At 44.0% G+C, this 16,773-nt stretch overlaps 2 protein-coding genes across 3 annotated transcripts in view; one reads left to right on the forward strand and one right to left on the reverse strand.

The window, feature by feature from the left end:
* The window catches only part of Mcph1 (microcephalin 1), a 206,050-nt gene that overhangs the window by 102,839 nt on the left and 86,438 nt on the right, over nt 1-16,773 (forward strand). The window lies entirely within an intron of this gene.
* Nucleotides 1-16,773, reverse strand: part of Angpt2 (angiopoietin 2) — a 51,350-nt gene that overhangs the window by 9,009 nt on the left and 25,568 nt on the right. Inside the window, exons 2-5 of the mRNA XM_052751776.1 lie at nt 15,170-15,325; nt 11,545-11,666; nt 6,913-7,145; nt 4,414-4,544 (exon numbers count right to left, since the gene is read on the reverse strand). Of these exons, the coding sequence (XP_052607736.1) occupies nt 4,414-4,544; nt 6,913-7,145; nt 11,545-11,666; nt 15,170-15,325 (642 nt within the window). The remainder of the gene's footprint in view (nt 1-4,413; nt 4,545-6,912; nt 7,146-11,544; nt 11,667-15,169; nt 15,326-16,773) is intronic.

Below are 16,773 nucleotides of genomic sequence, written 5' to 3' on the forward strand. Positions count from 1 at the left end.
TTCTGCACACGTCCCTTGCTGCCTGTGGCATTTTCCCCAGTATTTTATTTCTGCTTTTAAACTGCCTCAGTGGTCTTACAAAATTTTGTCCAGAACACAAAATTCTTTGGACTTGCATGCTTAATTTCAACTCAGCTGGAGTTTTATTGTATAATTAAAAACCCTTGAAAATAAGATTACATAAATACTTTTCAATTATAAGATTATAGTCATAACCCCCCAAAAAAACGTTTTCCAGAAAATAAGATAATTTCCCTACAGCACACATGGTAGGAATATTAAGGTTCACAACCAGTTATGAATATTCTTCTTTTGTTAAGTGCCATGGTCTTTGGAGACTAAGGAAGACCATTTTGGCAGGATTAGCCTAAATATAGCTGTTCTGTATTTGTGAGTCAGGATCCTAGGGAAGAGAGCTAAAGGAGTCATGAGACCCTCTCATCCTCTTTCTTCAAATTGCCTACAAGGAACCAGACCTCAAGGAAGCCATGCCGTCCGCCTTGTTGTTCGCCTCAATTGCTCACGGACTTTGAGACCATTAAGAGGCTGCTCTGTGTAGACACCTCTCCAGCACTCTTCTACCTCTTCATGAAGATCCTGGGCTCATGCCCCCTTCCCCACTGACGGGTGTTTAGAAAGGCACGTGGGGTGAAACAAAATTTTATTTACTTGTAAGATTATTTCCTCAGCGAAATTATACAAATACGTAAATGAGTTTGCTGAAGGAGCCCCTGGTTGTCACCATGCACTGATGGCACTTTTGTTCGTTAACCACCATTGTTGGACTCTCTTGCATGCAAGTTGTCAGATATTTCCCACGAATCGCTTGCCATCTCACCACCACTGTGAACTCTTGAAACGGCTGATTTAATGCTGATTCATGTGGTCAGTCACTCAGCTCATAGTGGTGAATAGAATTTGAACACGGCCTCCTTAATTCCTGTGTCCTATCTTTTCCGTGACACCATGGTGCCCAAAGCAGAGAAACTTGAGCCCTTTGTCAATAGACAAGAAGAAGTCCTTTAGCCAGATCCACACTGCAGTCGGTTCATGAGGAGTCCTTGGTCTGTTTGCCTATGATCAACCAGCTGACCAGTGCTGCACCGTTCCATCAATATGTCTCCTTACAACTGCACTTAGCACACTGACTGAACAAGCTCCACTAGAGTAAGGACCCAGTGGTTATGCACAGAAGTTAACTAACTCCCCAGCATCCTAAGTGTCGTGTTGGTAGATGGGAAGAAATGTTTTAGTGAGCCCACCCTTGTTCTAATACTATCTGATTCCTTGGTGTCAAAGTGATTACAATGGAGGTAGTTGCTTGACGATATTTAAGGCACGCTTTTTCCTGTTTAGAGGACAAGTTTGCCTTGTGGGAGTCAGAAGCAAGGCTCCCAACTTCGAGGGTCACTGCTAGCACATAAATAAATTACATGAACCATGTTTTCCTTGTCTTTGACTCCATTAGTGACCATGACAAAATTACTAGAACATTCTCTTAATACTTTGTCCAGATTTTTAAGAAATGAAGAACAAAGCATTTGTGGAAAACAGAGAATCATGGTTCACTGGGTTGTGAATTTGCAAAAAAAGAGATAGTATTCTAGTAGAGTATTCACATAGCCGGGAGATGCTCAGGGAAATTAATGGCAAGGATCAGACCAAGATCTGAAAGGCAGCCGCGGCACTCAGTCCAGAGCAGGCCTGCTTCCGTCACAACAAACCTGGAGGCACTTAGTGCTTTTGATTTGCGTGCCTGGGCCTGGCACGAGGACCCAAAGCCTGAAGCTTTTCAGCAAGTAATGCTTGAGTTAAGTGCTGTGCTCCAGCTTCAGGCCTTGGTGAAGGGAATAAATAGCAGACGTCCATAAGCATGAGGAGTCATAGCCTGAGAAATCTGGGGAAGGAAACGATTGTGCTCCTAACTAGCAAAGTGCGTGCTTGTGCTTCTCACGGGCGCCCTTTCGCAACGTGTATGTCTTACATACGTGAAAACCTAATATAAATGTGACCTTTACTAACCACTTAAATTAGTTAAACTAATCAAATGTAAAGTTGGTGTGAGCATTATTTCCTCCTAATTTGATGACCCTGCCTGCTGTGACCTCTTGTGCAGGCTCTGTGTATTATTTTTCCCAGCGCCCTATCTGGCGCTCTGCTTTGACTGTCACACCGTGCAAGGTGGGGTGACAGGTTAGTCACACAAAATCACATTGTCATTTATAGAACACCAAGTCTGGAAGGAAGTTTAGAGGTAACAATGCAATGCAGCCCAGTTATTTTAATTTTTTAAATCTTTGTGTGTGTGCATCTGTCTGTCTGTCTGTCTGTCTCTCTATGTGTGTCTGTGTGAGAAGGGGAAGCATGCAGGTGGAAGTCAGAGGATGACTTTGGCGAGTTGACTGTCTCCTTCCATCTTGTGACCCAGGAACCACAGTCAGGTCACCAGCCTTGCGTGGCAGTCATTTTACCCCCTAAGCCATCGTCCCACCACCCATAGACCAGGCATTTTAGAAAAGAAATTGAGGTTGTGAAAGCTTACTGTCCCCTGCTGTGTAAATGGGTTTAGTTTTACTGAGATTATCTAAAAGAACTATCAATCTATCTCTAAGCATCTTTGTGGCTGTCAGACTTTGAGGGTAGCGTGGTGTTGGGCAGGAAATGGCACTAACCCAGAAAAGCATCCCTAGAGCGGGGTGACGTGTGACAGTGTAGTTCTGAGAGTGTTCACCGTGTGCTCATAGCCTCGGTGCATTCTGGGTGCTCCTGCCTCCCTTATTGCCAGGCCAAGAACATGCAGGCATCTGGTGGCAGACACCAGAATGCAAAGAACTGTCTTGCAAGCTGCATAGCAGAGACGGTGGAGACCCTCAGCCTGAGGTTACTGGTTTTTCATCTGCAGCAAGCTGTACAGTTTTTCTCCTCCTCCCAATGCTCCGCTTCTAGGCCACCAGGGACATTAACTGATTTTCAAGGTTGGTTTAAAGCAGCATGAATGAATTAGAGAGATTTCTTTGGAAAATATTATCCTAAATAGCACAGTATTTATTTTTTAATTCATAATCAAAGTGCATATTACTGTTTCAAATTCCACATCTTTAAACACGTAAATGCTTGTATTTTTCTTTGATAGCATGTTAAATTCTGAAGATAATACTGAGTTCAAAAAGATACTACTTCCAGGAGCCTCTGAAATTTCTATTTTGACACAGCATCCCATGCACTTCTGCTCATCCCATGAGCACATGTTGGCTCAGGGCATAGCTGCTCTTGCTTTTAGATGCAGCCATACCTGTCAACGTGGAGCATATCCAGCTGTCCAGCATTCACACAGCCCTTCACACTGATTCTTATGCAATGTCATTCTACCTCATCAGACCTCTAGAGAAGCAACAGGAAGTGATTTTCTGAAATACAGTCTCCCAGGACTTCTGCAGGGTGCCTCCGTAAGCCAGGCTGCTTGTGGATAGCCTGGTCTGCCTGTGTGTTAACATGCCCTGCTGGACATGGGCTGTTGTCTACTTTCTACAGATAGAACAGATACTGAACTGAACTCCCCCATTTGAGAGGAAAAAGAATTGCACCCTTGGGCAGTGTGCTCAGGTCTTCTGGGCTGCACTGAATGGGGTCATAGTCTTCTGCTATGAGCTGTGGAGCCCTGAGCTTCCTGGGGACCCTGTGAGCAACTCCATATGGCAACAGCAGTCCCCAGGGTGAAGCTGGCAGCACCCTGGCGTGAAGCAGGACTGATGCTAAATGTGCTGCTGATGTGTGCTCTGCTCAGCCCACATGCAGTGTAAAAAAAAAAATAGCCAGGAGCGTCAAAGCAATCTTTCAAAGCACTAAACGTGTTTATGTTTGGGATTGTGTCTAGAGAAGGTCTCCGTTATCCAGCTAGTCTTGAACTTCTGGGCTCAAGGCATCCTCTGCCTCAGAAAAAGTGACTGACTTTATTAAACTCTAGCTGCTAAGTGCACATCTTTCTACAGTTTATATGACAAGGAGTGTGTGTGTGCAAATTAGTCCCTTCTGAACAGTTGTATTAGGTGTGTTCTCAGTGAGCACCCTCCAAAATGGAATGCAACTATTGCTTGGGGAAGTGATTAAAAGACAAACTCTGGTTAATCCAACTTCAGTTTGGAGAAGATATATTCATTAAAATTAATGAGATGATGCCAGCACCTGGGAGTGGGGGTCAGGCACCTGAGTGTGCACATCCTTTCAGCAGGATGTGCTTGTGGAAGGAGATGGAGCTACAGACCATATGCTCAGCATCCGTGCTCTGTACTCAGCAGCAGCAGAGCCCTCAGTGTGTGCCTGGGAAGGGCACGAGGCATGGATGCGCAGGGGTTCCTTGGCCTTTGCAGTGATGCAGGGGAGCCCCCACAGCCTTCATAGGGCAGCCTTCCTTACCTTGATCTCCTCTGTGGAGTTGGGAAAGGTTAGCGTGTAGATGCCACTGGTGGTGATTCCTGACTTGAAGACTTCGGCGCAGTCTCTGAAGGTGGTTTGCTCCTCTTTAGGGGCAACACCAGAGCCCTTAGCTGTGTTTAAAAACAGTGGAGCAATTAAATGGGGTTTGTGAATGGAGAGAAGCCTGTTATGCAAGACCTAGTCATTTGTTCTCAAGTAAGCGAGGCAGACTGTGCTTGCCCCGGAGTTACTCCTGAAGCACGTTTTCCTGTCATTTTGGAAAATTAGCACAAATAGCTTAAATATATTTACTTATTTGTGTGTGTGTGTGTGTACACATATGTGTGCACACACATGTCCCATGGTGTAGGTATGGCAGTCAGAGGACAATCTTCAGCAGTCAGTTCTCCTTCCACCGTGACAGTCCCAGGGATCTAACATAGGTTTTAGGAGGCAAGCGCCTTTACCCACTGAGCCATCTTGCCAACTTCTTCCTCCCTTTTAAGATCAAATGTGTGGAACGTGAGTACTTCATAATGAGCTGTAATAAGCCACTCCTTTGTAAAAACTCCCCTTCTTGACTAGACTTGAGCAAGCATTGTGAAAGAACAAAGGGGAGAGCATCTAGCACAGCACTCCCTCCACCAGCACCCCCAGGTCCCCTTGGCTGTCCTACTGCAGTTAGAATGTACACACTGGCCGTTGGTTGTATGTCTGAGGCTAAGTCTTTAATCTTTCTTAGAGTATTAAATGGAGGGCCAAGAGGGGGCTCCGTGTTAGGTCAGAGTATGTGCTGAGCAAGGCTGAGGACCAGAGTTCAGATCCTAGCACCCATATAAAAATTCCCAGTGTGGCAGCACACACCTGTAACCCAGTTCTTGGGGACAGGGGACGGGAGGATTTCGATAGCTCGTTAGCCGCCAGCCTAGCTCTGGTTCGGTGAGAGAGACCCTGTCTCAGGAGAAGGCGGCAGAGAGTGCTGGAGCAGGACTCAGCATCTTCTCTAGACCTCTCCCTGCCTGCACATGCGCGCACACATCCGTGCCTCCACAGGCCCCACATCCGCACATACATCCAGTATTGAATGGGCATACTTAGTGTCCTTTGGGTGTTCAGTAGATGTGACATCATAGTCTGCACTTTTAAACACGTAGATAAATAGACAATGCCTATTTATCTACGTGTTTAAATTCTTTAAGTCTAAACCTTGTAGGCTTATGAAATTCCTTCAGATTTTAATTCTGCCATTGTTGCTTCTTCTTCCCATTCTTCCCCCACCCGCCATTTCTACCTGTCAAGCACCAGCTGAGGGGACAGTGTGAAATAAATCACAGTATGAATAAAGTCCAATTCAGTTAGGAAAAAAAAAAATCCTACACAAAAACACCACAGAGATGGTACATTCCATCTTTAATGGCTGAAGATTCTCTTTTCCTCCCTCTCCCACCCCTCACCCCCCAGTAAGTAAAAGAATCTAACAAGTAAGAATGGCAGTGAAGGAGGCTAAATATGTTTAGGGCATGGACAGAGACAGGAGCTGGTGCCGCCTTGGTACCCACCGTGCACCAGTGACGGGGGTGATGGCTCTCACTTGTGTCTCTAGCCTTCCTCTGGGCCCAGGGCGATTTGCCCATTTGAAAGCCAAAGAAAGGAAGATTCACTATGGCTTAATAGCTTGCCAGCCTCCTTCGTTCAACTGATGAGGGAACTAACTCAAGAGGAGAGCCTTGCAGCCTTGAATCAGAACTATCTTTGTGGGTTGGAGCGGTAGCTGTCGCTAAAGGCTTACCGTGGCAGGAATGAGGACTTGGGTTTGAGCTCTAGAACGCACGTCCAAAGCAAAGCCAGACATGGCAGCACACCTTAATCTCAGTGCTGGGGAGGTGGACATGAGGAGATCCCTGCGACTCCCTGGCCGGTGAGCCTAGCCTACCCTGTGCTCCAGGTCCCTGTGGGAGACTGTCTCTAAAGACAGAATGAAGAGCACCTGAGGAATGATATCAGAGGTTGTCTTCCAGCATCTAGACCAGCAGTTCTCAACCTGTGGGTCACAACCCCTTTGAGCGTCAAACAACTCTTTCACAGGAGTCATCCGAGACCATCAGAAAACACATATTTACATTATGATTCATAACAGCAAAATTAGTTATGAAGCAGCAACAAAAATAATTTTATGGTCAGGGGTCACCACACCATGAGGAACTGTACTAAAGGGACACAGCATTAGGAAGGTTGAGACCACTGGTTTAGACATACATGTATGCATGTGCCAATGAACATGCACACACATGAACATGCACACATACACACAAACTGTTTGGGGTTTGTGCTTCCTGATAATTAGTATAATATACGTCCTCCTCTGGTCTCTGCCTCCTCCTTTGTGCTGGGCCTCTGCTGAGGGTCTTGTACTCCTGGATGAAATACCTAGGAGAGATCATGTTGGAGTTTTGAGAGGTCACTGACCAGAAGTCATGGGGAGTGAGGAGCTCTACTCACAGTTGGGCGTTGACATCATGGTCAGCAGGCTGTTGACCGTCTCCATCAGGTCATGCTGCTGCTTCTGAAGGACTGAGTTGTTCACCGTGGCGGTCACCAGCTTCTTCTCCAGCTCCTCGATGACTGAGCTCTGCTTGGACACGAGCACCTGGAGCTGATCCTTCTGCTCTTTCATGGACTGCAGCTGCACACTGTGCTTGTCCTCCATGTCCAGCACTCGCTTTTCTAGGAAGCTTATAGGGAAGGTGTTTGTAAGTGCAGGGACTTCCAGATGCCTCGGGACCTTGCCAGCCAAGTGCTTGATAAAATCGTGTCATTTCCAAAGCTAATAAGTCTTTCTGTTTCTTGGACTTCTGTTTGGTGGTATTTGGTTAAAATACAATATAAAGTAGGGAGCTGGAGAGATGCTCAGTGGTTAGACACACTAGCTGCTCTTGTTGAAGACCTGGTTCTGTTTCCAGCAACCCTGTGGTGGCTCGCCACTACCTATAACTCCATTTTCTGGATGTATAGTGGTAAGCATAGCTGCCTTCCATAATTCTAGTTCTAGGGGATCTGGTGTCCTCTCCTGACCTTCACAGGCATCAGGCATGCACATAGTGCACATACCTACATGCAGGCAAAAACTCATGCATATAAAAATAAAGAAATCTTTAGAAAACCTTTTTTTAAGTGGGAAGATTTCTCACAGCCCAGAGAAATCTTTCAAATTGCCAAGGTAAACTGTTTAGATGTATGTGTACATGTGTGTATGTGTGTGAACCTCACAGTCTTATCTGTGCAAGAATACACTGGGCCTCAGCAATAGACCGTGAGTGTCACAAACACTACCTGCTACAAGGTCACAGGAAGGTGGCATTATTTCAAGCCATGCTTACAAGAGTGCTTTTCATGAGAGCAGGGAGTTTGAATTAGACCTTCAGGTCATGTGTTACCTTTCTCCTAAACTATTTTCATTTTAATATTAATCATAATAACAGCACCAACTCTCTGAGTACCTTGTAGCAAATATTCTTCTATGATAGAGGCGAATATTATACTCAGGTTTAAATCCTGGCACTCTGACCTCATGAGTTTAAGTGACTTATTCAGTTGCGCATTGGTTCCCTCATCTGTAAAATGGGCTAATATCACCCACTGAGAGAGGCTGATCTGAGGAATATGTGCGTGTAAAAGTATAAACAGACTGATAGTTGACACTTAGTAAATGTTATACCAGTATCAACATTATCGTCTCATGTTCAAGGAGTAAACTGAACAAAAATAAAATGTAGACACAATAAATCACATGCCCACAAACACTCCCAGGTGGCTGATGACACCCAATTCAAATGCAGATCTTTCTTTCTCTAAACTCCTTGTTCCTTTGTTTGCTTGCCTGTTTTGGTTTTGGTTTTGGTTTTTAATGTGGACCCCTTCCTTTGGGAAATTTTGCCAGCCTATCTCATGTACGTGGTTCTCAACACCTGAGCAAACCCCTTAAAAATTGCTTGATGAAGTTATGCCATGTAAGTCCAAAAAGTTTTATTAATGGTTTTATAGTTATTTCTAATCTTAATTTATCAAGACGCATTACCACTCATAGGTTCAGTTAAGAGTATACTAATTTTTAACTGGAAATTATTCCTGTAATATTAAACTAGAGAAAACAATTCCGAGTGCGTAGGATTACGTAAATGCTAGGAAGTCAAGATTATGAACTCCTTCCAGAAACAGAGCCCTGCAGAAAAGGCCTGTGGCAGCTGCTATTGCCAGTGAGATGAACGGAAGATGGGAGGACCTAACTGGAAACTGTGGCTTCTCTGTACCCATGCAGAATCAGTGGCTACCTGCCTCATGGCCGACCGAGTATGTTAACTGCACTGTCAACACAGCCCAAGTTAGTCATTATTAGAATAAAAGAGAAAGATAAAATAAAGAATGCACAGTAGATTTCACTTCGGCTGGTGAATCTAAAGGTGCAGTAGTGTTGATCTGGGGAGACATGTTGACCCTGATAAGTATTTTTGGTTTTGCTTGAATCTATAAAGAAAGCAATTCCACTTTGAAGAAATTTTGGAAGATGATTGAAAAGTCATTCTTAGAATGTGAAACACCACATATTTTTTCCAATCATATTTTTTAAAAATCTTACACTGGTCAGAATTGAAGGCAGGAAACACCCATCAAGAGATCTAACGTCATCAAGGAAATTTCATGACGTTTTTGATGAGGAAACTTTATTATTCCATCCCATATTTGTAACAAAAGAGAAGACGATTTCTGCAGCTTGTAAGATCCGCTTGTTCTTTCCTTGTGGCTCTTGTTACTGACGGGTTTTTATGGTCAATCAACCTTTGTGTACCCGTGCCTGGGAAGGCAGCTCCAACACAGAGCCCCCTTGGGTAGATTTTTAACAGCCGACGTTGGGAAGCATTGTTGGTGCAAGTCCTAGAAACTTTTCACTTTGTTGGGTCTGTGTGGCAAGGTGCTTTTATGGAGAAACTCCAAGACTGGTCAGAAACTCATGAAATGACTTCAGTTATTGAAAAGGTACATTATTTCTTGACCCAGGTCATGTAAAGTGGGGGAAAGGTGAAGGACTTAAACAAGGGGTGGAGTACAAGAGATTATTTAAGCAAGAATTATTAGAAACCACAGCAAGCTACATCGTGATTGCTGCATCGGGTTTGGGAACACTGTTCTCTATAGTAAAGAGCGTCGATTTACGAGGAAATCTCACCAAATCCTGAAGTGGATTTTAAAATACAGTGCAAGTTTCTGGGTCTTTCAAAGCAGCTCTCTGAGCAGCTGCGTTTGTGTGCAAAGTTTATTCCAACAGTGGATATAAAATAAGGAACAAGAGCTGAACTTGTCTAGAAAAGAGGCAAACACTGATGGCAAATACAGTTAACCCTTCATAGCCACAGGCTTTGAGTCTATGGATTCAACCACTCTGGGATTGAAATTATTGGGGAGTGCACCCATGCTAAACTTGTACACCCCCTCTTTTTGTTACTCACTAGATAATACAGCATAATTGTGAGTACAGTTGTTACATCGTGCTAGGTATTATCTATAAGCAGCATTAGGAGGATTACGAAGATAATGGGGTAATAACTGTCCCATCTTATATAAGGGACTTCCATATTGATGGATTTTGGGATCCAAAGTGGATTATAGATCCATTCCCCTGTGCATCCTGAATGATGGGGGAGTTTACAGAGAAGACACTGGGTGGCATTGTGGACATATTGACCTGATTTTGAAGCCTTGGAAGAAGCAGTCATCAGTACCAGAGTGTGTTCAACAAACTGAGCAATGCCACCTTTCTGAGAGGTGGTGTGTTTAAAGCAGGCAAGAGTTCTCACCAGCATCCACAGGAGCCTTGCCAAGGGAAGCTAAGACTGTAACGTCTCAGCGTCTCAAGCTCTCTTTTCTTACTGTGCAGTAGGGAAATTTTAAATAGGAAAGAAAACTGTTCCAGCAAGGAAAAAATCTATTTGCTTTTCAAGCTCATGAGTAAAAGCTAGGGTAAACCTGGTTGCACAGAGAACAGAAAAAAAGAACGGCAGCTTCGATTTTGGTTAACACTGAGGATGATGTGAGCCCGTGGTCATCCCCTTCTCTAGATAAAGAGTGAGACGTGCTGTTGGGACCATTCTCCATGTCAGATTGAAAATAGGGAAGTAAGCACCACATACTTTGTAAAACTACTCCCTGGTGTCCCCCCAATAGAAAAAAAACATATGAAAACAGTGTGCACTTGTATAGATTATATTGAGATTTTTAAGTATTTAATTATTGACACAATTATATTGCACATTAAGTTTTCCTTTTACTTCATCATACGCTTACTAACGTGTTTACTGGTGTGTGCGTGAGAGCGAGCAAGTGAGCAAGCGGGGAGGCAGTGGATGCGTGCCACTGTGGCATATGGAGGTCCTCGGACAGCCTTGTGGAGGTGACTCTCTCCTTCCACCTTTATGTGGGTCTGGGAATTGAACTCAAGTTGTCAGGTTTGTCTGGCAAGCACTTTTTCCTGCTGAGCCATCTCGCTGGCCCTCGCCGTAAGTTTTAAAAAGAAAGTATTACACACTGAAACGGATGCTGTCTTCCAACTTTCTTAGTGTGCTTCATCTTGCAAGAAACAAGGTCCCCACCAGGCATGACAGTGTATGCCTTTAATCCCAGCCCTAGCCGCAGGTATATCTCTGAGTCCAAGGCTAGCCTGGTCTGCATGATAAGTGTCAGACAAGCTAGGATTACATAGTGAGAATCCCCCAAAGGCCAAGAAGTGTGATGAAGTTGATGTTAAAGCCCTCAGACAGTGTTACTTCATTACTTCACAACCCCACTAGTATTTTGTGTAGATCAAACTGCATAATGTTGAGGCAATTTGGAATATTGCTTCCAGCGTCTTTAAAGGGCCAGAATGAAAAAACAATATTCAGGACTAATGAGAAGAGAAGTTTGGGGTCAGTTCAGAAATTTTCTCTGAATTCTCCTTGCCTCTTGTTCTCAAAGCCTCTGGCCCACATATGTTCCAGGCAGAAATCTATCATTTGGGAATACTATGCTTATTGTCATGGGTAGACTGTGTATCTAGAAAGGGTACAGTTCTGAATCTGAAGTATTTTATAGTATTATTACCTGTTCTTATCTTGTAGTTTGTTTATTTCACTGGTCTGGTCCAAAATCTGCTTTTCCAGTTTGTTGGTAGAAATAGAATGTTGGAGAAGCTGCAACTCGAGTCTTGTCGTCTGGTTTAATACCTGCATATAACAAACAAAATTACTGCCTACTGTCTTGATGAATACAATATATGCCCTTTCTTGAGTCCATCATCAGAGTGATCAGAAAGCATATTATTCATTAACTTGTCTTGTTTTGACACGTGGGTGGTTTTTTTTTTTTTTGTCTTACACCATAAAACATGATCATATCTATGCCTCTGTTTCCATCCTCCAAGTCTCCCCACAAACACAGCCTCCACCCAACTGTTTTTTTAGTAACCAACCAAGTCCAAGTAGTGCTAGCCAAATGAGTTTGGGTGTGGGAGCCATCTACTGCAGCATGGGAGATCTTCCAGTGCCCACACATGTAAAAGAAAGAAGAATGATTCTCCTTCCCCTGCAGCTATTAACTGCCAGGAGCTCCTCAACAAGGGAAGGGTCTGGAGCGCTCCTCCCCTACCTGAGCTTGGCACATTTTTTTCCCATAAAGATTTTGGTGTCATAGAACATGCCTAATTGTATATCTTTTAAGTCCTTTCATAGTAAATGCATAACAGCTCTGGGAAACAGCTAGTATCAAATCATACCATGTTTCTTTTTCTGTAATATTTCATTGTTTTACATAACAAGTGGTGATATTAAATAACCATTTTATAGATCAAAAATTATAAACGAATAAAAAAATTATCTCAGTCTAGCAAAATGGCTCAGTGAGGAAAGGCATTTGCCACCCAACCAGATGACCCAAGTTCACTCCCCAGGATAGAACGAACTCCTGGAAATTGTCCTTTGACCTACACACACACACACACACACACACGCATGCAAACTAAATAATATTTTATTTTAAATAATTGCCCTCTGCTCAGGAATTTCTGTGAGGGCACAAAAAGACAAAGTCACATGCTTCCCTGTGTGACAGTGAAGGCTCATTGCTAGCCTGCCGTCTCCTAGCTTATACCCACTTGTTAAGCCTTTGCTTTCTTCTGTCCTATTTTTCTTGTTCCTATTTTAAAAGTCTTTCTGGCCAATTAGGGAATAATAAAATCTCAATATCCAGTGGAAGCCAGCATTGGCCATTGTGTGGGCTCTTTGGTGCCTGGCTGCCTCCCAGCAGGAAGAATCGACTACTCACATCCTTGTGTGGTGTCACTCAGGATGTGATATCACCTGTTAATGGAAGTCTGAATCGTTGCCCAGCAACCAGGGACCTTGAAAAAGAATCATTGTTTGTGGGGGTCCTTGTCATCAGCATAGCCCTGGCCTGTCTCACCATGCAGGTGCCGGGCATGTCTGGTCCTTGTCAAGCCTGGCTGAGGTCATAGCCGAATGCTTCTGGAAATGAGCAAAGGATTGGACTGTGATTGCAATGCCGTCAGTACAGCTTTGGCCTCTGTTTGCTCTCTACAGACATTCAATCCCAGTTTATTCATTAAAGAATGGGCCAGTTTGCCCTCCTCTTTAACCCATGAGAATTATGGAATGAGGACCGATTTGGAGAGAAGCAGAGAACGATGCCAGTATAGAAATTATGTGTGTATGTGTAGGAGGGAGAGAAGGTAGTGTCTGTGTGGAGTGACCACGTGTGGTGGTCAGAGGACACCATTTGGACTTGGTTCTCTCCTTCTGCCTTCTTAAGCCAGGGCTCATCTTGCTTGTGCTATGATATGTGCTCCAGGCTAATCCACCTCTGATCATCTAGGGAGTTCTGTCTCTGCTTCCCATCATGCTTTAGGAACACTGACCTTATGGATGGCCATCACCACATCCAGCTTTCTTTACATGGGTTCAGAGGATCAAACTGGGGTCTTCATGCTTGTGTAGCAAGCGCTTTTACCCTCTGAGACATCTCACTGGTCTTCACATCACTTTTCTGAAGGGGGTTGTATAGTTCAACAGATCTCAAGGTTCTGAGTTAGCTGGTGCTATGTTGTCTAGGTCAGGTAATGGCTGTAAGGTCTCAGACCTCCAGCTATGTATGGTTGTCTAATATCCTCACTCTGACAGTCTAGAAGAATTGTGCATCTAACCAGAAGTGTTCATGTTTTATGGAACCTATTTCACACCATCCGTAAGTGACCAACAGTTGCTGTCAACTAGACTGAGACCCTAAGTCAGCCTCTCCGTGTCCTTCCTCGGGCTCACCCGCGTTGATGTGTTTATTTGGACTTTGCAGCTGTTTTCTCTCCATCCCTGGTCTGCTTTCCTGTTAGCCTCAGTCATAGGATGTCCAACTTCATAGTGGCACTTTTTAAATCCTGTGATCTTACACCGGATGTCCCAAAGGTTTGCATAGTTGTTCTGTGTCCTAACATTATTTTATTGCTGTATCACAAAAAAACAAGAAACGCTATACTAGGATTAAGAGATGTTTTGGAAGTGCCTGATAGCCTCCCAGAGTTAATATCAAAAGCTTCAGAATGTCATTTAACCATTGCTATTTTAATTTATCAATTGAGTTGATAGACACATTATTTCTTTTTAAACTACTGTATCTCGTCATGTTAACACTTATTAACAAGCAGGATTAAATCTCAGTGCCTTGTGGTCTGTGGAAAATGTGTGTTTCTTTATATTATTCCTAAATGCCTGATACTGTTGAAAGATGATAAACAAAGAATTCCTCACTCTGCTTTTCATAGAAGTTTTTGATCTACTGTTTTCTCTATGAAAATAGTTTTTAGAGAGATTCTTGTCACCAAGCCAAGAGTGTCTCAGGGTGTGAGGGGCTAGTGGTTTCTGTTAGTGAGTCATGCTGTCTTGTGCTAAGTCTAATAGTTGGTCCTCTTAGTTAAAGCAGCAGGTGGGGTACTGAATATTGGGGTGGCTTACAATGGGGACCCTCTGTTGTTTTTTGAAAGGACTGGTATAGCTCAGAGCATGATGATACTAACTTCTGAAGCTTCCAAGAAGTAGGATCAGGACTCAGGAAGCAGGACTTAGAGAAAATGGAGCACCTGATAAGACTCACCTACCCTTGGGGCTTTTGGCTCCATATCATACCCTGTCTGTGCCACCGCAGGCTGCCACCCACTATTCTGTCAGCACGTCCTCTAAGAATCCATTCCACAAACTTTGTTAACAGTTACCTTGACTCCAGGGTTAGATTTAAGAGCAAGGTTCTCAGCTCTCTGCTTCATGGTTTCTATTTCTCAAATATACAAAGCAGAACTTGGAAATGAAAAACAATATCTACAATCTAAAAGAGGCCAGCAAAGTGAAGGAACATTTATCTTAGCATAGTAAGCGTGGATAACATGCATAGAGCTAGGGAGCCCCTGATAGAATAAATTGAATTTAGCCCCAGTTGTGAAAATGAAAATCCCTTGGCTTCTCAAAGTCCTAACTGCCCCTCAACTCGTCATTTCTGAGGCCACCACCTTCCTCCACAGCCAGTGCCTATAGCTTTCCATTATTCCACCACACAGCCAGCCGCAGGCACGTGGTCTGTTAGCTGCTGCTCTCCATTATTCCACCACACAGCCAGCCGCAGGCACGTGGTCTGTTAGCTGCTGCCCCAAGGGGTTCAGTCTGTCACTTACTTGGGCTTCCACATCCGTCAGTTTCCGAGTTTGGGCCGCGGTCTGGTTCAGCAGGTTGGTTCCGATCTCTATCATCACGGCCGTCTGGTTCTGCACCACATTCTGTTGGATCTCCACCATCTCCTTCTTCATGTTGTCCTGGATGTAGTTCTCCAGCTACGAAGGAGCATGTGATGGACAGACAGTCATTAGTCAAATGGCTAGAAGCCCGATTCCTGAGTATTTGTCATTTGCCTCTTTTCTAAGACACTTTATTTAGGGTGGTAAGACGGTTCAGCAGCCAGAGGCTCCAGCTCCACACTTGGCCTTTGGATACTGATTTCTTTGTATGTAAATTAGCATTTCCAATGGGTCAGTCGAGCCCCTCAGAAATAAGGCTGTGCTTCTACGTCATTGTGCATGTGTTACTCGGTGCTTAAAACTTTAAAATGGTAATCTGATGATGAGAGTTATTAATTGGCCCAAACTATAGCTCACGGACAAAAAAAATATTTTTATTCTTTTTGTACAAAGTAGAGTGTTTTTGTATTAAACTTAATATGAAAGCTGATTTAAATTTAATCAATTTAAATTTGAAAGTCTCTACAGAGGGTCACTGGGTTTACAGGGTCGGTCATGAAAGCTCTTCCTAAAACATTAACCAATGATTCTTAACTTCTGCCTTTCAGAGTCAGAAAGTAGTATGGGGGGAGTAGTGTTCCTCTGTGAGTGTTCAGGGCTTCCTGGTCGGTGGGACTCGGGTTGTGTCTCCCGATGGGTACTGTGCAGTCCATGGATTTGCACTCTTAACTATATGCTGTTCCCACTGTACGTTTGCTCTTGGCACAGCCTGTCCATCGTCTCCCACCTTCCATACAAGCTTTCTGGATAGTTAGCAGTCACTCTCGCTGACCAGCCTTCCTTGGTCATTGAGCAGATCTACCCCAACAGTGTGACACGTCCTAAAGCTCTCTGGTCATTTATGAAAGCGTGAAGATGAAGCCTCCGCTATGACGTGGAGGTAAAATGCTGTAAAACTCCAATAGTCCACTCTCGCATGCTGCTCTCTATTGACTCCACCAGGCCTATCCCAGGCTCTTAGTATAGTATCCTTCTTAATGCACCTTCCTTTCTCCCTCAGCTTTACTTTCAATAAATTGGAATGCACCGCTTACAGGAACGCATGGGCAGCACTTTGCATGTGTGAGCCTGGGTCACAGCAAGTCGTCCACAACTGTCCTCCATGCTTACTTCCTCTCCACACCCAGCAAAGACAGTGCTTACGGGGATATATTCTGGGAGTCTGGAGCTAGGAAGATGCCCTGAACCTCTAGTGTAGACCTGTGCTCAGAAACAAAGGTCTGCAAGCCTGGTGTAAATGAAGATCTTGACTTCCCTCTTCTCACTCTGAAGCATGTACCAGAGAGGGAAAATAAACCCTCTAACGCCTCCCTCCCCTTTTTCAAGCTGCTGGGTCAAATGTGGTTGCAACTGTTAGGAGCCAGGAGAAGACTGTTTAAAAATGGAACATTTAAACTCAAGATCCAATTTAAAAGTAGACCTGGGGGCCTTTAAAAAAAGGGGGGGGCTTAATTTTCAGAAATAAAATTCCCTCATTTCATTAC

This window comes from Peromyscus californicus, unplaced genomic scaffold, assembly GCF_007827085.1.
Source record: "Peromyscus californicus insignis strain IS unplaced genomic scaffold, ASM782708v3 Scaffold_23__1_contigs__length_62951481, whole genome shotgun sequence".
NCBI classification, from domain to species: domain Eukaryota; kingdom Metazoa; phylum Chordata; class Mammalia; order Rodentia; family Cricetidae; genus Peromyscus; species Peromyscus californicus.